Here is a 26,797-nt window from a genome sequence, read left to right as displayed (position 1 = left end):
CATACATGAAGTATGTTGCAAGTGTTAAACACAGATTAACATGATGGGATTTTGCTGATGGTTAATTATGTTTAGCTTCCTAATAGTGATCAGAATATAATCAGGTATAAATTTAACCGACATACAAATAAGAAAATATAATCTATAATAATGATTCTAGGTGGAGGCCTCTCACTGAGTGTGTGTGTGGTGATGACCTCAGAGGCTGTGGGTGTGTGTGGGTGTGGAGGATGGGGGGGAGTGAGCGATCCTGAGGAGCCACTAATCTAAAAGAATGTCTGATTTTAACGTGCATGATTTAATAAAAGAAATCATATTGAATATAATGGGACAAATAAACAGAGTTATGGAGAGAAAAAGTGAGAAATATATTCCTCTGTATTTGAATTAAGAAGAGATTATGTTAAAATGAATTTAAGTCAGATGAGGTGTCAGTAATGGTGGATGGATGTCACAGCCACCGTTATTGAGGTGAAATTATAGCAAGTAACACCAGAGGAACAACCAATGCCAACACTGTGGACTCACTAATTGGATTTATGATTTTTGACTTTTTCTCTACTTATTTTTGCCGTTTTGGATTATAAATCCAAGAGGATTGGGATTTCCATTGTTTCTGAATGGAATGCAACTTCCAGGAACTTGGCTCCATTCCTATTGGACAATATCCACACAGTGATGAGTGTGTCTCATCACTGTGATGAATATTCTGCTGTTTCTGCTCATTCCTGCTATATCTTTTTGTACTTTTAACTATTATACTTTTTAAAATATTAAGCTTTTTATGCAATTTTTTGTCCCATTGAAATGAATGGGAAATTTCTAAAAGTCTGCTAAAACTTGCTTGTTTTTGAAACTTAACTACATCCTCATACTTTCACGTAGAAACTCCATTCAAACTTTAAAACGTTCTCAAATGATTGGGCTATTCCTGTGTGATTCAGCTTTTTCATATCTTCTACCATTTTAATCTTATACCTCTTTAAGTTTTCAGTTGCAGCTTTGTGATTTTTCAGAAAATACATGCGTTGTTATGGTTGCTATGCAATTAACTCAGAGTGAGTGCTGGTCCTTTCTGAAGTTTCTCTTCATGTCCGAACAACTTCTTGCTACTCCCTCAATTTCCACTCAACCTCCACAAATTATACATCAAAAAGTGGGGATTTTTGCTGGCTTTCAGAAAATGTCACTATCACTGTTGTGGAAGTTACAGATTTTTATCAAATCGCCTCAGAGCAACACAAAGTCTTAAAACTCTCCATAGAAAGTCAATGGAGAGTTTGTTCAAAATCTGCGCTGGGACTCTCTAATGAGAGGCATTTTCAAATCGCCATATCTCTTTAACAAAGCAAAGTTAGGACATGAGGCTTGTGCCAATTCATCTTCAGACACTGCTGACACTCACAGTCAAAGCAGTTTTTACAGTCATCTTACTGTTGAGCCATAAATTACGTTTGTTTGAGGGGTGGAAATCTGTCCTTCTCTCAGTTTTCAAACTCCGAAAATGAAGCCGTTTCTTCTCTCGTCATATCTCTCGGCTGTTTTTTGGGTGTGTGTCGGGCTGTGAGTTGAAAAGCTACAGCCGGCTGTTTGGGTACACCAACCATGTGTGAAAAGTGGTCTATAACGTAATGCTTCAAAGCGTGTTCATGCAAACATTGTCGGGTCTGCCGTGGTACAATGGGACTTCTGCTCATGAACCTGTGTGCACAGCGTCTGCAAATCGGCGCTGTATGAAGTAACTTCATCTTTACACAAAACTGTAAGCTGTCATCTGTGAGGTGCGAGCGGTGTTTGTTTTTACCATAGTTCATGGTGGAGAATGGCTGCTCTGCTGAGTTTTGCTCTCTGTAGCCATATGAATGGCAAACTACACTGATTAGCAGCGGCATAGGCACACTTAAAATTTCTTCTGAAATTTTCACTTTCTAGTTATAGTTACTATAGCTATAACATATATATAATAACTATTGCAAATATGCTGATAGTGAATCTGTCTGAAACTATCATAAAAGTTTAAACAAACATTTACCAACTCATTATTTTTTTCCGACAGATGAACAGGACATTCCCAGATAACCTTTAGAGCTGTATATAATATGCAATGCAGACAGACAAAATCTTTCAGTTTTCAGGACTCACTTTGCATTTTTCCCACAAAATGTTAATTTTTAAATTTTCTTTCAATAGCTACTTTTATTTTGATTGTCGTATTTAATTTACCTCAGTACATTCCCAGTAAACGTCCTGTTTTATTCATCTTGGTTATGTGAACACTATGTGTGTGTGGTAGTGGGAAGCTAGTACTTACCCTCCACCCTGAGATTAGCTGTAGTTTTGGAGTTGGCCACCTGGTAGGTATACTCTCCGACATCCTGTGGCCTGGTAATGTTGATGATGAGGCGCCTGATGGCCCCGTTCACCTCACTCACCACATTCTCATTGAAGTCAATGGGCTGGCCCTCCTTAAGCCACTTGCCCTCAGCATTGGCATTTGCAACTTCACACTCAAGCTCAGCAGTCTGAGACTCCGCCACTGTCACATCCTGCAGGGGCCGTGTAATGGCTCCACCTAATGGCAGCAGAAGATAACAATTCTGTTCCACTTCTGACCACATGTCATAATCACAGAAACAGCAAATGCCAACACACACAATCTTCTGTCATAATAAAAAACAGCTGCTTTAAAATAATCCACGTTTTTGTAAAAGATGGGTATGGGTAGGTATTGTGAGATTATTATATTATCTTATGCCATGTTATACCCCTGATTAATGATTGTGAAACTATTATGTAGTTTGAGTTTGCTTTATTCTTCTGAAGAGGTGATAACTATTAGATTTATTAAACTGATTTGTATTAGATTAGACTGCTGATTTATTGTGAATGAATGATATTGTTTTATGATGCATTATACTGCTGAGTTATAAGAAATACTGTTTTCAGAGAGTCATGGCCTTATTTGTCTGATTAGAAGAGAACAGAACATACCGGAGAGGTTTTCTGCCCCATCTCATCAGGAGGAGATAAAACAAGGAGCCGAGGTCATAACTTAGGCGCCGTGTGAGAGAAAGAATGTGAATGTTTAGGCTTTTACGACTAGGTGGGGGCCACTAGAGGCTATAAGAGGCTGAGTAACCCTCCACCAGTTTGAGATTTGCTGTGACCCTCTGCATGCAGGTCTCCCCATCATGATGGTTTATGCTCATAAAGTGTTGAATTGTATGGAATAAATAATTGTTGATTGAGCATTTATACACCGAGTAAGTAAGAATTGGGAGATTTTAACAGTATAAATGTCAGCAAAATGTGAAATGTGTACCAACAATTAAGTAACAAATTATCATCTAGTGTGTGGATTTCCCTTATCTGAAGTGGCAGGTCAAGGAGCAGCAGTCTAAGAAGATTATTTTAATCTCTGTGTGCAGCACTTTGTGACTACCTGTCTATGAAAAGCGCTTAATAAATAAACTTTACTTACTTACTTACTAAGAGACCAAACCTCCTTCTTCCCACCCACTTCCTCCAGCTCATCCAGGGTTACACCAAGTAATTCCCAGGCCAATCAAGAGACATAATCCTTCCAGCATGTCCCACGTCTACCCTTCCTTGAACACCTCACCCAGGAAACATCCTAATCAGATGCACAAACCACCTTACCTGGCTCCATTCTATGTGGAATGAATCCCTCTCAGATAACTGAACTCCTATCTCTAAGCCTGAGCATAGCAATCCTTCAGAGAAAACTAATTTCTGTGCCTTGTCTTCAAGATCTCATTCTCATTCTTTAGATCATTACCCAGCTTAGCTTATGACCATAGAACAGTACACCCAGAGCCCACCTCTCTCTTCACCACAAAGGGGTACAGTGTCCAAATAACTGTCGTACTTCCTCCTCTCCTCTCACTGTGAACAAGCCCAGGATTCTTAAATTCCTCCACAAAAACTCATCTCTGGCCCAGAATGGGAACTCCAGCCACAACTTTTCCTGCTGAAACCATACACTCTGACTCGGAGCTGCTAATTCAGTGCTTCACATTCAGCTCCAAACCACTCTAGTGTGAGATGGACGCCACTTCCTTATGACATAAACAGAACCAAATGCCTCCATTGTCTTCGTTTTATCCAACTGTGGGTCATGGGGGAGCTATCTATAAGAATTATGAACAGAATTTGTCAGGAGCTACCCAGCTCCCACTGGGAGCGAGTCCAACTTATTGCTGGCAATGCAGACCAAGATCTCACTGCGGCTGTACAGTGACTGAAGGCTTCATAGCAATGGATACACCATGTTCCCGAATGCCTTCTCCTAATTCACAAAACACTTGTAGAATATGCTTGAATATTCTTGAGAGGATAGAAAACTTGTCCAGCTCTTTACGGTGAGGAATACAATCACGTTGTTCCTCTTGAATCTGAGGTTCAACTAACTGATGTACTCCCTAGATCTTCCCAGGCTGAGGAGTGTGATCCCCTTTCTTGAAGATGGGAACTACCACCCCAATGTGCCAGTGAGTCTTTTTTTAAATCAGTGATTGTGTAAATGATTTCATCTGAATAAAACACACAATATCCATAATATCTTAAAAATTAGACATACCAGAGACAGTAAGCTTGGCACTAGATGTCTTTTCACCAGCATGAAACATGTACTGGCCCTCCTCATCTTTCATGGCGTCAATGACTGTCAGAGAGTAAGCCTTTCCCTTGGACTCAATCTTGGACTTGGGTCCAGGTTTGATTTGCTGGTTCCTGAATGTCCAGATTGAGTCAATTCCAGGGTGAGAGACTTCAACATTAAACGTCACATTCTGGGACTCTGAGCACACTTTGTCCTCCATGTGTTTCACAATGTGTACCTCTGTAAAAGTGAAATGGTTAGAATATGAAAGTGAAACTGGAACCTAAAAACAGTATCAAGGTGAAAGTACAATGCTGTGAAAAAGTATTTGCCCCCTCCATGATTTTTTTGTATATATTTTTCTCACACTAATATTTCCAGTCAGCAAAATTTACACAAAGTTTAGACCAAATGATCATTTAATTTTTTAAGGGAAAAAGGTGCCTGAAGTTACATGGCTTTATGTGAAAAAGTAATTGCCCCTCTTATTAAATGATTAATTAACTGATTAGCCAGATATTTTGGAAATCAGAATCAGAAAGACTTTATTTATCCCCAAGAGGCAATTAAGAAAGCCGAGTTCAATAGTCACACCCGGGGCTAATTACCAACAGACCTGTTGACAGACTCCAAGAAGGCACTGATTACTCTTCCAGGAGGTCACAAAAGAACCCAAAACAACCTCTCAAGAACTGCAGCCTTTTACAGCCACAGTTAAAGTCGGTGTTCATGATTTAATGATAAGAAACACTGTGCAAACATGGCATCCAGGGAAGACGCTGACTACAAAAGACACAGTTGACCAAAAGGCAAAAAACATTTCAATGACACTTTGATTATGCACCCACACAGTGATCTGAAGCACTTCAGCAAATCCACCTTTAAACTGGTCAAAAAACAAAATAAATGTTTCAGTCAAATCTGGTCAAAATCTGGACTCGAATCCTGTTGTGATGCTTTGGCATGACTTTAAACAGACCATTTATGTTCAAAAACCCTCCAACGTGGCAGAGTTAAAACAATTCTACAAAGAAGGCAGACAAAATTCATACACAGTGATGTGAAAGATTCAATGTTTTATTGCAGTTCTTCCTGCCAAGAGTGGCCTAACCAGTTATTTAGTTAGGGTAGGCCAGATAGGTTTGGATAGCTTTTTGCCTTAATAGATAAAATCGTCATTTAAAAACATTTAAAAGTTTGGGTTTACTTGGGTTATCTTTGTCTAATATTAAAATGTGTTTAGTGATCTAATATATTTAAATATGAGAAATATGAAAAAAAATCCAGAAGGTGGCATATACTTTTTCTCAGCACTAAAAATCTTTCTTACCTTCAACAGTCAGGCTACAGCTGGTGTCAACCTTGCCAACAACTAGTTTATAGTGACCCTGATCAGATGCAAAGGTTCTGGTGAAGACCAGCCGCTGCTTTGCTCCCTTTGCCACCATTTGGATTCGGTCACTGGGTGTCAACAGTTTGTCATTATGGTACCATTTGACAGAGCTGATGTCCTGGGCAGAGATCTTAGCCTCCAGGACAGCCTTTGTGCCTTCAATTGAGGATACATCCTTCAGTGGCACTACAATGTCGATAGCTGTAAGAAAGAGCAATAACATGACAGTCAAAAGTCACAATTTTTTTAAACAAAATATTTTTAAGTTTATATCCAAACCTAATTCTAACTCTTACTTTGAACACTGAGTTTGCCTGAGGTGGAGATGTCCTGGGCAGGAACCACAAAAGAGTACAAGGCAGCATCTTCTGTGCTGACATTCTCCACCAGCAGCTTGTGAACCATCTTGTCAATGACAATGTGGATACGTTCTGAGGCAGAAATGGCCTGGCCATTCTTCATCCAGGTTCCCTCAACATTCTCTTGGGAGAACCTGACCTCCAGCTGAGCAATATCACCCTCACAGACTATCAGATCAGTCAGGGGCTGCATCAGTGTCACTGGACGCACTAAAGGCAGAGAAACCCATTTCTCATTAGATTTTACCATTACTACCAGGGACAGTAAAATATGCAGTAAAATGTTAGAGAACAACCACCACATCAGGACAAGTGTTTTTTGGCATCCTTAAAAAATACTAAGGTAAAAACATGCAATCAGAGAATAACCCAGAATGTTTCTCAACAGGTTAAAGTTGTGAAACAAACAGAACGCTGTTGAAATACACTGATGAAAATTCTCTTGTTTGCCAGCAGCAGTAACATGCACGTCAAATTTTAAGCTTACGTTTCATTTTTAGTGAGGCACTGGTCTTCAGATCTCCACATACAAAGGTGTATTTTCCCTGGTCCTCTTTCCTGACATCCTTGACAGACAAAGTGTGTCTTCCTCGACGTGAGGATATGATGTATTTATTGCTGGGTGAGAGAACTTTGTCTCCAAAGAGCCAGCTGCCCTCAGCATCTTCACGAGATAACTCGACCTCAAACTCGCCAGCATAGGATTCTGGTACCTCAATGTTCTCCATGTGTTTGATGAGCTCGAGAGCAGCACCTGGATACAGAACAACGTATCAAACCATTTTTATGTAATTTACAGGAACAGGACAGTTCTGGTGGATATTCTAGGTAAATTACCTTCCACATGAAGCCTTGCACTGGTTCTCGTGTTCTCATCATCTGAAATCACACAGGTGTATTCTGCGTCATCCCTCATTTCAATCATTAGCACAGACAGGAAGTGGACTTTTCTGTCAGAGTGCATTCTGTATTTGTCTCCTGAGAAGATCTCCATGTTGTTCTTAAACCATTTGACTCTGACGAAGGGTTCATTGGTTTCACACTCAAAGGTCACCATGGTATCCTTCTCCTTGGCGCTCGCATCCTCCAAGTTTTGGGTAAAGCTAACTGCTGTCTTGGCTGCAACAGCGAAATGAAGAAGACAAAAACATTTCAAGACAAAGAAAATTTAGCATAGCACAGAAAGGATTTTAGATGAACTTGCTTTACCTTGTACAAGCAGGAAGGCATGACTTGAGGACTCCCCAGCAATATTAATAGCCTTAACCATGATGCTAGCAGAATCTTGTGTTTCGACATCTCTTATGACCAATTCACATACGTTGTCCTCAGGCCAGTACCAGTAAATACGGTCAGACTTTTCCAGCTGAATGCCATTCTTGAACCACTGACACTCAGGTTCTGGTCTACCAACTACTCTGACTCTGAAACGAACCTCATCCATTGGAGCAACGGTCTTGCTTGCAATGCGTTCCAGGATCTTGGGTGCTTCCATGCTGGGAGAGAGCAGGACCCGTTCAGGTTTTATTGTGGGGATAGTGACTTTACCCTGTTCCTCCATCTTCTTCCTTTCAGCTTCTTCTTTCTCTTTCATGTGATGGAGCAGCTCCTCTTTAGTCTTCCTCAATAGGTCTTCATAAGAGTCATCCCTCTTGCGAGACTTAAGCTCTACAGCAGAAATAGACTCATAGAAACCCTCCTCTGTTCTGCGCTTGAACTTGCTCTTCAGTTCTTCAGACTCCTCTGAAGTTTTCTCATGAACAATTCTCTGTGTTTTACGCAGCTTAACCACTTCCCTGTCTTGTGAAGCCTCACTAGGTCGGTCCATCTTCACAATATCAAATCCAATCTTGCCAGGCTCGTGTGTAGCCTCTGCAAGTTTTGGTTCTGGTGCACGACGCAGGACAGATCTAAAGTCTTCCCTCTGCTCGATCTCTAGCTTTACTGTGTGCTCAGCTGTTCCTAAAGGATTGTCAGCAACCACCCTAACCTCTCCTGAGTCATAGGACTTGATGTCAACAATCTCTAAATAGTAAATACCATCATAGCGAAGTCTGTATCTCTTGCTTTTGCGGATAAGTTGTCCGTTGAGGTACCAATTAACCTTTGGTGCCGGATAACCAGTCACTCTGCAGCGGAATCGTGCAATGTCACCTTCCAGCACCCTTGCTGGTTCAGGAAGCAAGACAATATCAGGCTTTGTCTTTTCAGATTCTTCATCAGCGCCGACTCCTGCAGGTCCTCCCTCATGAGCCACGCGCTCAATCTCATCCATCCTATATGCTCCCTTCCTGCCTTCAGGAAGTTGTGTTTCCTCAACAAGTCCCTTCTCATCCTTGACGATCAGGGTGGCTGAGGTCTGGTCAACTCCAAATTTGTTTGTGGCTCTGCAAGTAATAACACCGCTGTCCCTAGCATAGGCAACTTCATAATCAAGGCTGCAGTATCCAAATTCATTGACCATATGCAACCTATTAGCAGCAGCCAGAGGTTTGCCGTCATGCAGCCACTCCACTACCATAGTGGGGTCACCAATAGGAGTGAGTCTACACTCAAAGTGGGCTGGTCCAAAACACTTCATTCTGATAGATGTCAGCTTCTTCTTGAATTGTGGTTTCTGTTGCTTCTCTTTGTCATAAAGATCACCCTCCTCCCACTGCTCTTGACCGTATCGCAAATGAAGCGGCTCCAACTCGGGCGCTGCAATCTCTTTAGCTTTGTATGTTCCTCTCGGAATAATGAGCTTTCTCTCGGTTTGAGGGGCAGCAAAGTCCACCTCAACATTGACTCTGCAGCGAGTGGTGTCTCTACCAGCCTTGTTGATGGCTGTAGCAGTGTACCAGGCACTGTCTGAGCCTGAAGCAGATGGAATCTGGAATTTGGCTTCTCCTTTGGTGCCATCAATCCTGAAAAAGTAAAAGGCCACATATACTGAACTAAGCATTTTTATACTGCCCTGAAAACAAAATATAGAATACCAGATATTACATACTTTATCTGTGGATGCTTGTGTGGGGTGATGATGTCACTGTTTTTCAGCCACACGATGTCTGGCAGGGGGTTTCCAATGGCTTTGACAGCCAACTCAACCAGAGTGCCCTGCTTTACAGTGATGTTTTTCAGCTTTTCAACAAATTGAGGACGTGCCAGGGTTTCTTGAGCTATAGATAGCAAAAAACAAAACAAAAAAACAAAACAATGTCTAACAATATGATCTTTTGTGTAACTAAAAATAAATTATTAGTTCAAGAATGCTATACATCACTCACCATCAACAGTAAGAGTTACACTGAGAGATGCCCGTCCAGCTCTATTCTGAGCAACAACCGTCCACTCTCCAGAGTCTTGTGGCATGGCTGGGACAATGATCAGGGACTGAGTACCATCCTCTTTAATCACTATCTTGTGTGTGTTATCATTGATCACTTGTTGTCCTGGGAAAAGAAGGGCAAAATGAGTTGACTGAGAGGCTGAATCAGAAAACAAAGGTAGACATCAAGAAATTTTTCTCTGCTACCTTTTCTATTCTTACCATTGTGGAACCAGTATGTGTCAGGCATTGGCCTGCCAACAACTTTCAAATCAAATCGGGCAGTTTGCCCCTCAGAACATTTTATTGAGGAGGGCTTCATGACAAAAACAGGTTTGTATAGTCTTTCGAGCTGAGCCTCATCTGTTTCGTCAAATCGACGGGCAGGAGAACGCCGAGGAGATCGGCTGGAAGAACGCCCTGGAGAGCGGCTCAGAGAACGAGGAGATGTAGATCTGACAAAGAAGCAGTGTCGTTATTTGACATGGCTGCAGTTTAACAAAACAAATTTTAATTTTAAAAAATGCAGTGGATAGAAGCTTTGAAAGCTTTCAATCTGATATCATGCGCTTGTTAAAATGTGTGTGTATTATTAGTGTATTATTAAAGCACCACTATTATTCTGCTAGTCACCAATATTGTCTGCCTTTTTTAAAGCTAAGCTATAAGCCAAAATAGCTTTTGTCCAATTCTCATGGCGATATGTGATTTTTTTTATTTCTTTTTTAATTGTGCCATCATTAGATTATACCTTATCCTCTGTACTGCTGGCTGTGGTGTGTATCTCTGCGGTGTTACAGCTTCGGATGCCTCCACATAAAGCTTTCCAGAGCTGACTGCATTTCCCTTCATGTTTGTGGCAAAAGCAGTGTACACGCCTTCATCCTCTGGTAGCACCACAGGCAGACGAAGACTGGCTCGTCCATCTTGAAGAACTTCAATTTGGTAACGCCCACTAGGCCTGATGCGCTGGCCATCTTTGTACCAGGCAATCTGGCACAAGATGACAGTAGTTCAACAAAGCTGGCTAAATGCTGTAAAACTGTGAGACTGCGATGACTCGACAGAAAGCATGAAACATAGCTGTTTGTTGTAGTGTCAGATTTAAATGTTTCTCTTTACAGCAATGCTGGAATGGTATTTACAAAATAATAAATAAAGGCCAAAAACCTATATTTCTTGGCAAACCAAATTATTTATTATGAAGCATCACTCTGACATACCCAGCTTTGGTTGGATGAGTGAAAGTTGTTTCACTATATGAATGTGTCTCAATACCTTTGGCAGTGGGTTTCCAACCATCTTGCAGTGGAAAGTGACTCCCGCTCCCTCCATGATCCTGTAGTTTTTCACTGGTGTGTCAAAGGCTGGCTGCGCTGCCTCTTCATCTGCTATAGTCACTACCAGCTCGCCGTCCTCTGCCACAAGCTCTTTGTAAGTAATTCTCATGATACACAGTTCGATCTTCTGTATTATCCTCTCCTCAAAGGCTGAAATGAGGAATTCCTACAAAAATGATGAACATTAATTATGAACCGTAGATTGAGATCTGTTATCACAGCACTGCAAATGTATATAGCGCAAGTACCGTTTCTGAGACAAAGCTCATCGGGGTTATTGTCCTCCTCTGTTCCAATTCATACTGACTCATAACCACAGAGGGTTCCTGAACCACTGTTGTAGTCACTTCAGTTTTATATGTTACATCGTGCTGCTTCATATGTGCTTCATATTCCTCTGTAAACACAGATACAGATACGCAGATAAAGCCAGACACATCTTTTCAAAGTGATTTTTAAAGAAAGTTTTAAAAAACTGCAAAAAACAAAAAAAAGGATGGCAGTACCTTCCTCCAACAGGCTGGTGGAAGCTGAAGCTTCTCCGTGGGGATTTTTAGCAAAGATGGAGTATTCTCCGGCATCATCAGCAAAGGTCATTGAGATCTCCAGTTTACATTCTCCAGTTTCCTTGTACGCAACTTTGTATCTGATAAGAAAACCAAAACAAGCTAGTGCTCCATCATCACAGCATGATTTCAACAACAAATTTGGTTTGTCACTGCCATTACTTACAAAGTAAAGAGGATTTTTATAAAACACAATAAAAAATGATGTGCTAGAGAGTGTACAGTGTACAAAAGACAATGATAGCTAGCTCAAGTTAAGCAAATCCACAAAAAACATTAGCCAGTGATGTAAATATGTCTTTTCAAAGACACTAACCTGCTTAACTATGCAATAACATGGTCATCATAGGACCACTGTTAAAAGGACGTCATAAAGAAAATAACTGAACCTTTAAATACAGGTAAGTTACTTACATGTTAATAAAGATAATTATCACAGTTGTGGTAATTATTAAGGTCTGATCTAAAACATTAAAAACAGTGCAAACATTACAAAAAAGCTGACTCATAACGGAGCAGGACTATAATTGTTCCTGTTTCTTCCACAGATAGGAGATGAAATCAAAGAGATCAAATACTTATTTCATTCATTGTTGTGCAAATCAATTCATAACTTTTATGGATTTTTTTCTAGATTTCTGGTTGATATTTTGTCTCTGTCAATTCTTTGCAAGTCAGCAAACTCAGATATTCAGCAGGGTATCCATTTTTTCCTGTATGTATTTTATAATCTGTATCACCTGTATCCAGTGGTAAGCAGCACGCCATTCTTCTTCCAGATAATGTGAGGTCTTGGATTTCCTCCAACCTGGCATTCAAACACAACACTTCCTCCCTCCACTAGCTTCTGCACAGTGGGTTTCTTGATGAAGAATGGAGCTGCAGGTTCTCCTGCACTAAACTCTGTCACCGTCTGCAGCTTTGCTTCAGCTGCAACACTGAAGAGGAGCAATAGCTTTATCAATTCTGCAGCTTTGGATTCTTACATGACTATAAATCTGCAAAGAATGAATCTGACTTTTACAACTCACGTTTTTTCTTGTGTGATTGCAATTTCTGTGACAGCTGTTTCCTCTCTGCTTTCAATTTCTTCTGAAACTACAAGAGAAAGTGAAAGTCAAATTAGTTTGTATAAAACTTGATGATCTGTAGTTTAACACGTTTTAGCATGTCCACAACTTGGACATTTGAGTCTGTTGTGTTCATCAATTTTCAAGTGTACCGGGTGAGAGCAGGTTGTTTTTCTCCTCTACAGTGTATTCATTTCCATACAAGCTTCACAGCTTTACTTTGGCTTATCATTCCAACATAGATACCTTTTACAAGCAGGTAGCAGGAGGTGCTCACAGTTCCTGCTTCATTGGTGGCAGTGCAGGTAAACCGGCCACTGTCTTCAGCAAATGCCTCACGAATAATCAGCCTGGCAAATCCGTGCTCGTAGCTGATCTGGAAGTCAATGGAGCTCTCGATCTTGTAGTCCTCCCTGAACCAGATTATGACAGGGGAAGGGTGACTGCTGATTTTGCACTCCAAGGTCACTGACTCGCCTTCTGTCACAGTCAGGTTCTTCAGTCCCTGAAATTGTCGTGATGAAGTTTACAGCATGTACAGGAATTTTACATCACATTTATAGCAGTTTCTTTAACAATTCGAATAGTTATATTCTGAAGTCAAAAAGGCCTACTAGGAGTAAATATTGATCAGAATACGCTCTTTAACTCACACATTTAAATGTCCCCCTCATTCCTTTGTGTAATATTATCAAAATTAAAGACAAGCTGACTCAAAGACATGCTGAAAACTAGTTCATGCATGTGTTACTTCTAGGCTAGACTAATTCCTTATCAGGCTGTTGTATAAGCTCTGTTAAATGCCTAAAAATTGATCCTAAATGCTGTAGCGAGAGTACTAAGGGAGAGAAAGAACGATCATATTTCTATAATATTATGTTGTGAATTGTTTACAAGTTCTCGTACATTATTGGCTTCACTTAGCCGTGCAAAAAATGCAAAAATATATTATTTCTTACATTAAATGTGCAATAGATACATTTGAATCACAAACTGTAATTGTGTAGTATTATTATGAAAACTGATGACAGGAAGGCTGTTATGAAGTCAGATGCAGCACTTTGTACAAGTGAAATGATCAGTCATTTTTTAAAGCTTTCATTACAAAACATTTTACCCTACATTCACTGGGTCTTTATTTTGATACAGTGTGTGGTTGGGGCTGGATCAGGTTTTCTCTCTAATATTTAAGGTACATTGTTGCCAACTAGCTCTTTATTAATAAACTGAATTTAATTGGAAACACAAAGTAGATAGGAAAAGTACTCACAGCAATAAGAGTTGGTGGAACGACAGGCTCCTGGGATCTTGTAGGCACTGCAGCCACCTCCTGCAGAAACCAACAAGACAACTTAAAAATTGTCCCCAAAGAAAACAAAGTATGGGGTTCTGTTAGAATAAAGGGAGAAAACAGGTTAGATTAGACAAAAAAACATATAAAGAGGACAGAGGGATGAAGGTGAAGCAGCAAAGACAGGAATAAGAGGAGGAGGATTCTTCATGAGGGAGGTGAAAGGCAGCGTATCAGTTGCTGCTGCGTTAAGATAGATAGAAGAACTCAGGTGAACATCCACACAGGATTAAGTTGAGGAACGTTAGGAACGATAGCAGTGAGGACATCAGACCAACCTGAGGCTCCCATTCCTCAAATTCTTCCTCACTAAATGCATAAGCACCCCTGCTGTCAAGTTGAGTCTTATATCGAACATCTCTGAACGGCGGTAGGAAGGGCTCAGGTATCACATGAACCTCCACCGCCGCCTGTCGAGACGGACTGGGAGATTTGACAGGCTTGATGATCTTTCTGGGGGTGGAAGGGGAGGATAGCTCTTTGTGCAGTGTAGCGATGGCAGAGCCAGCAAGGGACACCTGATCAGCCAATGAGAACAGCATTAACCATCACACACAGATAGTAAATCCAAATTCTGCTGGGGATTAGTGAGCAAGAGACACTGAAGCTAAACAGGAAATCTAAACCAGATAAAACCGGACTAAAACTGAAACAGGTTAAGAAACAGCCAGTGTTTCTTTGCTGTGACTGATTTAATCAGTGAGGTGGGATTAGCTGATGATAGCTGATTTAGATGGTTTTTCCATGAGGTGACTGCTTCATCCATTCTACAGACTAGGACTCTGAACCAAAACACAAAGTAAAGTCATATCTAAGAAAAAAAAGAACAATGTGATCAGTGTTACTATTGCTGTTATGTAATAACCACAAACTATAGCTAGTGGATGTTATGATGGGGAAGTCTTTAAAAGACACAAATGCTGTGGTAGGATGGGTGATACTGTGAGGACAAAAAGGGAAAGGGAATTAGACTGAAGGAAAACTGTATGTTAAGATGTTCACATATAAATGAAGGTTTTGGGACGACGATGGCCTCACGCTGTTCTTCTTACCTCATGTCTAGGTTCATGTTTAGGAACAGAAACTTTAGAAACTGTGAAATGTGGAACTGGGGGCTGGACGACACCAGTGTCCACACAGGAGAAGATTTCTGTTGTTCTCTGAATCTGGAGTAATCAACAGAGTGTGTTAGGAAAGTTGATGCTCCATATCATTAAAATGAGACTCATGTAACTGAATTCAGGGAACTCGTCCAACCTGAGAGACCTGGACTCTGTGCTGCTCTGCAGACACAGCAGGCTCAATAGGAAGTGTTTTTGTTGCAATAACTTGTTTCTCTGCAGTTGCTGCCGCCTGCTGCTTTATCCTCAACTCCACATCCTCCTCTTCCTCTTTCCGACCACCCTCCCCATGCACAGGCTTGAGGACACGAGCAAGGTCAACAGCAGCCACCACTGTGGCCACTGCCTCAGCCTTTTTTTCTCCCACATCCTGAAGACACAACAAGCAGCACACAGATCTCAGAGAAGACAATGCTCCACCAAAAGCCTTAAGGAGTGAAAAAAAAACCATGACAAATAAAGCATCCATAAAGTCATGCAACACAGAAGTGAAATATCACGCAGTCTTTATCACTTATGATTGAAGTAAAGACATGTACCTGATTTCAACTTGTGATTTATTTTAGAAAAGCAGAAATAGTTGAAGAACAAGACATAATAATGCCCCATTTCCTTACAAGATATGATCTGCATACAGATACTGATAGTCGTTGCTATTAAAATATGTTCTCTTTTTTAACCTTTTGCTACACAGAATAGTGTAGAGTGCACAGAAAAGGTGTGGTGCATGAACTGTTTCTTTTATACCACTTTTCTACCCTAGTTGAGCACTCAAAGTGCTTTATACAACTTTGAGTGCTTGTTTGAATGGATGAATATACAACTTCACCCATTCACACAAGCACTAATTTCTATCCAAGATTCACAACTTGGTGTTAAGTATCTTGTCCAAGGATTCTTGGCCTGCAGAACGGAGCAGCCATGGATCAACTCATGCTTCCGATTATTAGATGAGCTGCTCTACCATCCTGATCTGCAGTCACCTAATGAATTAAAAGCATAAGATGGCCGTGGGAAGACACAAACCCAGGGGACTGTTGCAAGAACTCTAGCCCTCAGTATGTGGGTCATTTTCTCAACAAGGTGACCAAACACTCTCTCTTCTCTCACTCTCCTGAGCCAAAAACTTCATATTTAAATTACGCAGTGCTGGCTATTTTAATTTATTGTGATTATTCTTAGTTTTTTTTGTTGTTGTTGTACAGCACTTTGTGATTTTTATGCCTGTAAAAAGTGCTCTATAATAAACTTTTCTTATTTACTAGAATGTCAATAAACATGCTGTGTATGGTTAAAATGGGACCTTCCTTTTTTCTCTTATGATTGCTGACTAGTGCAGCGTCTAAACTTTAACAGTCTTATTGAGAGTGGAGTCCGATTACCTTTCAGCTTTGGGGGGCAGATGTCTGTTGCACTGTAATTACTCTTGCTGTTCTACGTGCACTACATGTTTTACAGCTGCATTAAAAAGGAACATGGCGAGTGGGAGTCAGCTGTTCAGTTATTCTAAACACTGCATCGTATTTTTACAATCTTCTTTGTTAGCCAAAATGTGTTCCTATCTAACATCACAGCAAACAGAGGACCTTTCGTAACCAGCTAGCTAGGCCTGGCGTTAGCCCATAACTCCCAATTTAGAGCTAAGCAAGAGAAACATGCGGGACAAAAAGACAAAAAGTCACACTTGAAGCATCAAAATGATCATCCACAAACCAATGTATGACGTAGTAGCTACATCCATCTTTTTTATACAGTCTATGGTTACAACATGAGATGTTCACACTGTACAGCTGTTGTTTACAATACAGAATATGTTATCCACCTTTTGTACTGTAAGGCCAGTTGTTCAGTCTCAACTCCTCAAGTCAGAGTTTGTCTAGAAGCAACATACTACAAACTGCCCCTGATGCACCACTAAATGTGTGTGAATCAGTGAAAATAGTTTGTAATTTTAGGCTTTTTATATATGCCTATAAACTCAATTCTAAAAGACCTCACAGAAACTTCTTGTTTGCAAACTGATTTTGAATTTTTCACAACAGCCATACCTTCTTAAAAAGAGCTTTGTTTTTTCTTTGGATTGAACATAATTTTTTCAAAACTGACCCTTTTGCTGCCCAGTGCTTGATTGTTACTGATATTATCTCTGTGATGAGTTCAATTCGATAAATATGATTTTAATATTATGAGTGAAGTCAAAACTGTAACAATGTCCTGAAGAAAGACTGGGTCAAAATGAAAAAGAGTCACGCTTTGGCAAACAGGATAATCACATTAGAAGCCACAGCTAATAACCAAGGAAGGACAAAGCTGCATTAAAAGAAAATAAACCAAGAAGATAGAAAGAACAGAAAATAAATGCACGTTCACTTTACATCCAATACATCGGCACAGCGGGGCCAACATGTTCATAACATAAAAGTTAGTGATGATTAAAAACAAAGTATTTGTCCGTATTCATTCTGCAGTCACAAATAAAACCCACTAACATGTCAGGTTGGATGTACTGATGGAGTTGAGTTAACCAGCATGCAGGTTGTGCCACTCTCACCTCTCTGGTGGCAGCCACCTGCTGCTCCCAGTGCTTCTGCATATGAAGTTGAGTGGTGCTGCTGACAGCGGTCATGCTTGCCATGCTGGTATAGCTCGCTTCAGTCGCGTAGTCTCCCTGTTTCCAGGGTGGCAGAACCTCTGCAGAGGTGGATACCTGCAAGTAGATGAGGTTACGTTATATCTAACACATATTCAAAAAATAAAGGTTTGCAAATTTTAACAGTAATTGTTGTGTGTGTGCTTTGAGAGACAGATCAAAGCCACTTTATGAACTAGTTTTCAGACTTTATTCATTGTGTTTTATTTTTCCTCTGTATCCTGATGTTACATGTGATCTCCTGCAGATTTTCATGTTGCCTCTAAAAATTGCCAAATGCTGTAATTTCAGTTACATCATATATACTACTTTCTAACAGTAACTTACAGCCTGTATCTCTGCAGGAAGACAAGAATAACAATACCAGAGAAAACAGGACGGTTGCAGGAACAGTCATTAGTGCATCAGTGATCAAGAATATTTGGACAAAAACTAGAAGGTATTCAGAATTAGAGTCACTAATTGTGTTGCTGCCCCACACCTGAAGATGGCACCTAATACAGTTAAATACATGAAATATGCTGCAATTTAAGTGTTATCATTAGTAACTTAAGTTAAAGTTGGTATTTGGTGATGAGCAAATTGAAACACCAAACAAACCAAGACATGTACACTAAGTTACTGTTACAGCATCTTGAAAGTGAAAGTAGACTCCAGATAGATGCTCTGACCTGTTTCCTGGTCATGATGGGAGACTTGACTGGTCGGATGGGAGAAACAGACAGTTTGGTGGATGGAGACACTGGTCTGTAGACAACAACACACGACGTAGATCAGTCAGTTCATGTAGTCAATTTAGATGACCACCTGCCTTCACTGAGATCACAGTTTTATACCTGACGGGTGTCGGTGTTGGCCCTTTCACATGTCTGACAGGCGAAGGGGACTGCTGACGTCCTGCTGTCACCTTAGAAACATAGGACGGCGGGGACTTGGAGGTCGGCTTTGGAGGAACCCGTGGGGGGGTTTTGTGAGCCAAATGCTGAGTGATCATTACTTCCCCTGCATGGATCTCCCTCTTAGTGGAGGCCTGGAAACTAGTCTCCACCTTCAAAAGGGGAAAGTTTTATATTTACTAAGAAGTGAGATACGAACATGACCTTATACACATTAATTCCACACTCTGTTACTTTTTCATGTATTTTTTAGCAGACTTTATGATCAATACTGTCTGCATAACATGACAATCAGGCAGAAGTGCCTGTATAATACTGGGAAAAGAAGTATTTACTATTTAAGCTTAGGCTTTCTCCTTCAATCAACTTAAATTGTTTCCTAGAACACTTAGTTATCTCACCCTCTGTACTCGACTCTGGGAAGCCGTTATTTGGGATGTGGAAACAGTCTTCAGTTTCTTAGCTGGCACAGCTTCCTCACCTGCAACAACAACAGAAATGAAAGTTTAGGTTGATTAATTATGGTAAATGGTCATTTAACACATATTAAAAACTGGAGTATTCAATTATTATGAGGATTATTTGTGTCAACATAAAATATTTTGACCAAACTTGACGTTTTTGAAGAATTAATTAATCTGTGGTGCTTACCCTGAACTAGCAATTCAGCAGTGGAGGTGGCCCGTCCGCTGTTGTTAGTGGCAGTCACAGAATATGTCCCAGAGTCCTCTGGGAAGGCTTCAGCGATCAACAAAGTATACAGGTCTCCATCTTGGAGAATCCTGAAGTCGGCTGAGCTCTGAATCTCAGCCCCTTCTCTGTAGAATTTAACAGCTGGTGTCGGGATTCCTGTCACTCGCACATCCAGCCTCACCTGGCTGCCTTGTCTCACTGTTAAGCTCTGAAGTCTTTGAAGGAAATTTGGAGGTGCTGTCTCCACTGCAGAGATAGAAGATTAGCTTGATTTTAATGATGACATCCTTTACCGAGCAGTAACCTAACTAAAAGAGCCAAAGGCGAATAAATAAAAATGAAGAGTTCTAATCTGGTAACTGCAGTTTACATCCATTTCTGTGCAGATAACAAATCTGCTATAACAACGTGATGCTGTCATGTCAATGTGGACCAAAATCACTTTGTTAAAGCTATCTCATGAAAAACTGAAAACTGAAAAGAAATTGAAAACAAAAGGGAACCAAGCTGGTACTAGCAAGTGTACGTGTGTACATGATAAAATGACCGCCAACATGGAGTCCTGATGTCTTTTATATTATCATTAATAAATTAAAATCAATGATTCAGACCTCAGTAGGTTTAAGTTTGTTAATAACTTTATGCAATGATATGCTGCAACAGCTGCATCTATACTGAGTTTATCACTGGATTAAGTGACCAGACGTCATCCCACATCCACCCCCGTCAAAGACCAGCAGGATACATTTAGACTCGCACTAACCGACAGAGAGTTTAAGGATCTCATCTAAGATTCATTTTACTGTAGCATAGATGTAGCAACATTAATTATCCATCCGTCTTCTTCCGCTTATCAGAGACAGCAGCCCACGCAGAGAAGCCCAGACCTCCCTCTCCCCAGCCACCTCCTCCAGCTTGTCGGGGGAACGCCAAGGTGCCGCCCCCCCCGTGTCCTGGGTCTGCCCTCCTCCCGGTGGGACATGCCCGGAACACCTCACCCAGGAGGCATCCTTGTCAGATGCCCGAACCACCTCAACTGGCTCCTTTCGATGTGGAGGAGCAGCGGCTCTACTCTGAGCCCCTCCCGGATGGCCGAACTTCTCACCCTATCTCTAAGGGAGAGGCCAGCCACCCTTCGGAGGAAGCTCATTTCTGCCGCTTGTATCCGCGATCTCGTTCTTTCGGTCACTACCCACAGCTCGTGGCCATAGGTGAGGGTAGGGACGTAGATCGACCGGTAAATTGAGAGCTTGGCTTTTACACTCAGCTCTCTCTTCACCACAACAGACCGGTACAGCGTCCGCATCACTGCAGCTGCTGCACCAATCCGTCTGTCGATCTCCGGCTCCCTTCTCCTGTCACACGTGAACAAGACCCAGAGATACTTAAGCCCTTCCAACAATAATTATTTGTTTTTAAATGTATTTGCGCCTCTGCTGCTTTTGATGGTATTTATGATACTGCCATTTTGGGCATCTCTTTCTGCCTCTATAGTGTATTGGTTTACACATTCAGCAACAAGCAAACTGCAAACTGATAATTGAGATGATGGAGAGTTGTAGTAGAAAGGTAAGGTGTACGAAATGAATGAATGAATTAAATCCCCTTATTCTTGAGCTATCGCATTTACATGGTTTTAGAAAACTTTGCCTGTTGGACCTTGAGGTTGAGGTCTGAGAGCAAACCAGATGTTTGTAGCAGCAGTCTGAATGCTATAGGATCCAGTGACTATGTAAGTGATTGGAACACCTGAATTCAATGATTTGAATGGGTAAATACGTTAGTGTATGTTTCCTGTGTTTTCCCAGGTCACCGGTGTCCCAGCCTCCCTGCTCTCACCTGTAACGAGGAGTTCAGCGGTGCTTGTGGCTTGTCCAGCTCCGTTCGTGGCTCTAACAGAAAACCTTCCGCTGTGTGCAGCCGTCACAGCAGGAATCCTCAGAACAGCGCGGCCATCGCTGAACAAGATCTGTATACCTGGCAGAGTGGTGGTGGAAAGAACCTGGCCATCACGGAACCAGCTCACCTCGGGAACTGGAGAACCTGAGGACGACAGAAAAGTACTATTTTGTAGCAATCGTGGAATATTTGACAATGCTGACAGTCACAAATGGTCGGGTTCAACATGTGAGTCGGTTCAGCCTGGAAGCTGTCTTACCACTAATTTGAGCCTCAAACGTCGCGGCACTACCCTCAAGTGCCACGACGCTCTGTAGCGGCTGTGTGAATGTCGGTGCTTGTGTTGACATGTCGGCTGGCACCCTACACACAAATAAGACAAAGACACAGTCAGTGGACACGTCAGACAACATCAACAAATTAGTCCAGCATAAAATGAAACGTCCTTTCAAACATTGTTTTTTCATTTTAGTTACCAAATGATCCAAATGAATCAATAACAGTGAAGTTGAATTTCGTGACCATGTTGTTGGCATTACCCGGCAGCAAATATCAGTATCACTCCACATCATGCTAGGAAGTGGACATACAGGGATTTTTTTTAGGGATGAGAGGAATCAATCCAGAGAGATAAGGTCTATCTTTGAGACTGCTCCAGTTCAGCTCAGCAGTTTTTAGCCTCTAATTATTTTTGTGAGAGACGTTTGTTGTTAGTTTTTTACAGTTTTGGAGAAAACTAAGATGCACTCTTTAACCCTGTAAGACCCAACCCGTCAAAACATAGCCAGCCATGTTTATTAACCCTTATAAACAAAATCCACAAATGTATTTGTTTTTTGCTCTAACATGTTGTGTATGATATATTTTATTCTATATTTATTCTATATTTTGTATTGCATGGGATACATTGGGTGTTTTTGGCAACTTTTTGTTAACAACAATGTTAATTTTAGACAAAAAAAAGAGTTTTGTCCATAACATTTTGAAATTATGTATTGATCATGTTGATGAGATCGACGTCTCAGAAACTCAAAGGGCATTATAGGGTTAAGACTTGAGATTTTTTTAGTTTAACTCACGAGTCCAGATGATTTTTACAAATAGCCTCTAACTATTTTTGTTTATAGACATAATTCATGGTTTGTACCTTTTTATTGAATTATCCACAGAGACAGGGCTGTAAAGGACAAATCTAAAGCTAACTATACCTTTACATTGGAAACAGCAACTTTGACTTTGGATGACTTTGGGTTTTTTCATGCCGTCAGTCAAACAGCACGACTTCAGACGAGCTTTTCTTTTTCTTTTCCAAAGTTAGTGAGACAGCTTTAACTTCAGTTTGGACATCTCAAAGGGAATCACCACTGGAGCAGAGTTTTACCCAAGAATGCAGTGACAGCAGTAATACTGTAACCTTCACTTATGAGTCCTATGAATTTAAGGTGCATTGTGGGTAATATAGGTGATATGAAGAAAGACACATTTGGAACCATTCATGTGCAGAACAATATTACAAGCATTACGTTCTTCTATAATCTGAGTGAGAAATATATTTCAGGATGAACCTTTGCATATTCTGTACCAAATACATGTCTTTATATTCCTTATCTGCAAAAATGAAGACATCTTCCTGTGTTTTGGTAACCACCACAGATGAATTAGATCATCTCCACTTAGAATGTCTTTACAGAGTTTGCCCATCATACACAGATACACAGCATCAGTTTTAAAATATTCAAATGTGACTAACACAACAAATATCTTTCAGCACTCTAAGAAACTACACTATCTTTGTCTTCATGAAACTGCATCAAATATCCCACTGCTGCTCACTCCAATAAATAAAACGTGTAAAAACACAAACACCTGTATCTGAGGCTCTGTAGATGCCCTGTTGTGTCCATAGCTTCTCTTTGATGGTTAGTGTGCTGACAGTAACTCTGGTGAGTTTATTTTAGGAGCGACATCCCCAGATGTAGTCCAGGCTCCTCAGAGTCTGGCTGATAAACCACTAGCTGATCAGGCAGATCAGAACACCAGTTTAAAACTGGGAATCTGCACTCAGGTTTCAGTTCATTCAGTAGATTGGGCTGTGATTTTATGATAGTGTGCTTTTCCTCAGGGTTTTTATCTAATAATTGAACTTTTTTGTAAAAAACGAAATTGTAAAATTTAATATGTTTACTTTACAGATTCTTAAAGAAAAACCACGATATGGATGCATCGTGTCTCAGTTATAGAAAGTGGGGTTTTGTTCTGATGATGTTAAAACCTTTTAGTCCCATGTGGTGTGTGGATGGGCCATTTACAGTTTCCACATTAAATAAGTGATTCATTAACCCAAAATTCACTTCAATTCAATTTTATTTATACAACACAATCACAACAGCAGTCGCCTCAAGGTGTTATATATTGTGAGGTAAAGAGCCTTTAATAACAGAATAAAGGCTGTATTTTACAAATGTGACTCTAGCCATTGCTATCAGTAACTTGCATTAACAGGAAGTTTGAAATGAGAAGTTTCTAAGTGCCACTTTCAGATTAATAAAGGCATTTTCCAACCCACAGTAATAGGCTTTAAGTCTGAGTTCATGTTTGTAAGGGTGGCTAGCTCACTTAGCATTGCTTCGTCAGGTGACGTCTTGGATTCTCATTCACAAGTGGTGGGAGAGTGGAAGCAAAAAAGCTGCTGGTAGTCACCAAACGAACACTGTTGCAGATGCCTGCATTGGAAATGAACTTCTAAAGTTCCCGGGCTCAAAAGGAGCCAAATTAGGTAGCTGTTACGTATGACTGCATCCTGCACGTTTCTCAGGTTTGTGTCCTGTTTATGTCCAGCCAGTGGGAAACCCAGCTGGGGGCACCAAAGCGGTGCTGGTGCCAATCCCTGGACAGATCACTGGTGCATCTCAGGGCCAACAAAGAGACAGGCAGCAGTTCACACTGTTCCATGATCTATTACTTATTTCCTGAACACGTTTGCTCTTAAAGTTAACTCCAATCTGAGAGATCTTGAGCTGCTTCTGATCAGCTCTGCTGAGAATCATTAAAGCGATGGTTGGGACCTCCAGTCAACCAATCAATTACCTCTTTTCAGTGATATGGACTTTAATAGCAGGAAATTAACTAGGCGTATAATTCTTCTGAAATTATAACTCCCACTCTGGTGATTAAGGTAATTCAACTTCAACTAGTCGAAAAAAAAAAATCTCAACAAAACAAAACATTTTGAGCTTCAAACCAAAAAATAATAATTATCATTTCAACATAAAGACATCAATAATTTTATTTGATATATTATGATGTGTGGAATTATCTTATTGCCGTAAACAATTGAGCTAAAATTCTTAATCTAACTTTGTAAGGAGAATGGGCCATTAATAAAATTAATTTTTAAAGTATGTTTATGTATTTTTTTTAATTTTATTTTGTAATTTAATAATTGTTAGTCCATTAGTTTTCCAGGCCATCATCCCAACAACACATAAAAATTAATTTTATTTCCAATTGTAAAGTCTCATTTGTTTCCTTCACACTAAAGAGAAGATGAACATCCAAATATCTGACAGTTCATCCAATTAATCTGATCTTTTGAATACCATAAAATTTACTCTCCATCCAAAGAATCACAATGTTAATATTATTTATTATTTTATTAACGACATTAATAATATTATATATAAAATCATATATGTCATCATCATAAAAGAGTAATATATTTTATTATTTTAATTATTTTATTTATTTAAAATTAGTAAATAATTAACAATTTATAGCAATCATTGTGTAATAAATAACAAAAAGGACTACCCTAAGCCCCTAAAAATATTGTGTGAATAAAAACATAAAGACATATATAGTTTTACTTTTAAATGATTAACATGAGTTTTTCAACATTTTTAAACCTCTTAAGAAACATGTTCTCATCTTTATAGCATGCGGAGTAATAATATCATAACAGTTATGATGTGGGACCTACTGAACAATAACAAAGACTGAATATAGCTAAACAGATGAAAAACACTGAACGATCACATCATGTCAGATTTCAGAAACTGAGCCGGAGGCAAAGCCGACCAGCAAGGGGAGCGTTTATAACACATTAGTTACACTCTCACTCCACCAGAGTTCAGACTGTCTGGACTGAAACGTTCATTTGCTGCTCACTTTTAAAATCCAGAATTTGGTAAAATAATGATGAGACCTAAAAGAAGCAGCAATAATAATGTAAACACTGAATAATTATTACTAATCATTTAATTTCAGCTTTAAAAGCAGAAATAAGATAACTCGCTAATAATTCTAAGAATTATTACATTTTCTGTTATAACTGAGTCCTGCTTTATCTTTAACTTTATTCATTTGTATTCATATTATAAGATTTTTATAAACAGTTAAAATAAATTACACAGTGAATGTATTTAATACAACAACAAAAACACGTAACTGAGATTTTATGTACTTTTTAAAATTGCAAATCAATTTTCTTGGGCTGTTAAATTATAGGACACGTCTGGAAACATCTTAAAAGCAATGACAGCGTAAACCAGCTAAATGCAAGAACCTCCACTTGAAAAATAAAACACAGGCTGCAAGATCAAAACATTATATTAACTAAATGGTGTTAAATTTATTCTAAATACATTTAATACAACTAAAATACAAACTGGGCTCAGCTGTTGACTATTCTGTGCTCTAAAATAAAAGCTTCTTGAGGTGTTGCTGCAGTCAGTCACCACCACCACCCCAATCCGTGCCCGGGGGTTGGGCGCTAAAGCCAACGACTAAAAATATCACCACCTCCAACCCAACACATCTCAGTTTGATTGACAGGCACCATGTGGCACATATCTGAAGGGGCAACTGATAGCCCTGCTGCTGATTCCCTTAAAAAGCCATCAGCCACTCAGCTGGGATCCAATCTGATGTTCTCAGCGGCTATTCTGGGATGCCCTGCTCTAACCTTCAGCTAAAAAAATATTTAAAAAATCACTTTGTCTGGTTCTCTGTTGGAACTTATTAATCACAAAAGTATAAAAAAAACTTTAAAGACACTTACTTGTCTGGACAAGGATGCCTGGGAAGCCCAGATTTGGGCGCTCAGCAGGAAATCTAAAATCTTTATCCAGAAAACGGAGTCAGAAAATCCAAAAGGGGAACAGTTGAGCCTCAAAGGAACCCCAAAGAAAAAAACAAAACTACAGGCCTACGCCGCCGTGTAGTTTTGTAGTTTTCCTCGTAACAGCAGTCCCTCCAGCCGAGGCGTCCAGGCTGGGAACGCTGACTCTGCTCAGGGCAGCTGGTCGGCCGATTGAGGCCTTTATACTGCTGTGACATCACACAGGGCACCACATGACATTGGTCAGCTCTGTACGGCAATGCAGGGGATTGTGGGAGGAAGGGCAGACATTTTATGCAACTTGTCCCACCTGTCAGCTACTTTAGTCAAGGCAGCCTCTTCCTCATTGTATGTGCTTCAAAGAATCAGGAGATTTGTTTGAAAGTTACGGCGTTACCAAAGTTATCTA

General features: G+C 40.2%; 1 protein-coding gene across 22 annotated transcripts in view; it reads right to left on the bottom strand.

Annotated features, from left to right (window-relative positions):
• Window positions 1–26,575, bottom strand: part of ttn.2 (titin, tandem duplicate 2) — a 217,833-nt gene extending 191,258 nt beyond the window's left edge. For 21 of the 22 annotated variants that reach the window (XM_025903577.1, XM_025903582.1, XM_025903581.1 and 18 more), the window contains exons 1-26: window positions 26,329–26,575; window positions 21,529–21,632; window positions 21,210–21,413; window positions 19,329–19,616; window positions 19,079–19,158; window positions 18,618–18,829; window positions 18,453–18,528; window positions 17,683–17,838; window positions 13,930–13,989; window positions 12,906–13,164; window positions 12,621–12,687; window positions 12,330–12,527; window positions 11,530–11,669; window positions 11,272–11,420; window positions 10,962–11,189; window positions 10,435–10,676; window positions 9,906–10,138; window positions 9,643–9,807; window positions 9,366–9,534; window positions 7,583–9,279; window positions 7,211–7,492; window positions 6,861–7,127; window positions 6,311–6,583; window positions 5,952–6,215; window positions 4,601–4,861; window positions 2,312–2,572 (exon numbers count right to left, since the gene is read on the bottom strand). In XM_025903577.1, the coding sequence (XP_025759362.1) occupies window positions 2,312–2,572; window positions 4,601–4,861; window positions 5,952–6,215; window positions 6,311–6,583; window positions 6,861–7,127; window positions 7,211–7,492; window positions 7,583–9,279; window positions 9,366–9,534; window positions 9,643–9,807; window positions 9,906–10,138; window positions 10,435–10,676; window positions 10,962–11,189; window positions 11,272–11,420; window positions 11,530–11,669; window positions 12,330–12,527; window positions 12,621–12,687; window positions 12,906–13,164; window positions 13,930–13,989; window positions 17,683–17,838; window positions 18,453–18,528; window positions 18,618–18,829; window positions 19,079–19,158; window positions 19,329–19,616; window positions 21,210–21,413; window positions 21,529–21,619 (6,322 nt within the window). In that variant the 5' untranslated portion in view covers window positions 21,620–21,632; window positions 26,329–26,575. Of the gene's footprint in view, window positions 1–2,311; window positions 2,573–4,600; window positions 4,862–5,951; window positions 6,216–6,310; window positions 6,584–6,860; window positions 7,128–7,210; window positions 7,493–7,582; window positions 9,280–9,365; window positions 9,535–9,642; window positions 9,808–9,905; window positions 10,139–10,434; window positions 10,677–10,961; window positions 11,190–11,271; window positions 11,421–11,529; window positions 11,670–12,329; window positions 12,528–12,620; window positions 12,688–12,905; window positions 13,165–13,929; window positions 13,990–14,288; window positions 14,529–15,062; window positions 15,177–15,267; window positions 15,598–17,682; window positions 17,839–18,452; window positions 18,529–18,617; window positions 18,830–19,078; window positions 19,159–19,328; window positions 19,617–21,209; window positions 21,414–21,528; window positions 21,633–26,328 lie in introns of those variants that run through there. The other variant, XM_025903585.1, reaches the window with a different exon arrangement.
• Between the last annotated feature and the right edge of the window lie 222 nt (window positions 26,576–26,797).

The sequence above is a fragment of the Oreochromis niloticus genome, linkage group LG16, assembly GCF_001858045.2.
Source record: "Oreochromis niloticus isolate F11D_XX linkage group LG16, O_niloticus_UMD_NMBU, whole genome shotgun sequence".
NCBI classification, from domain to species: domain Eukaryota; kingdom Metazoa; phylum Chordata; class Actinopteri; order Cichliformes; family Cichlidae; genus Oreochromis; species Oreochromis niloticus.
Note: the sequence above shows the minus strand (reverse complement) of the source record. Positions and strands in the feature narration are given on the sequence as shown.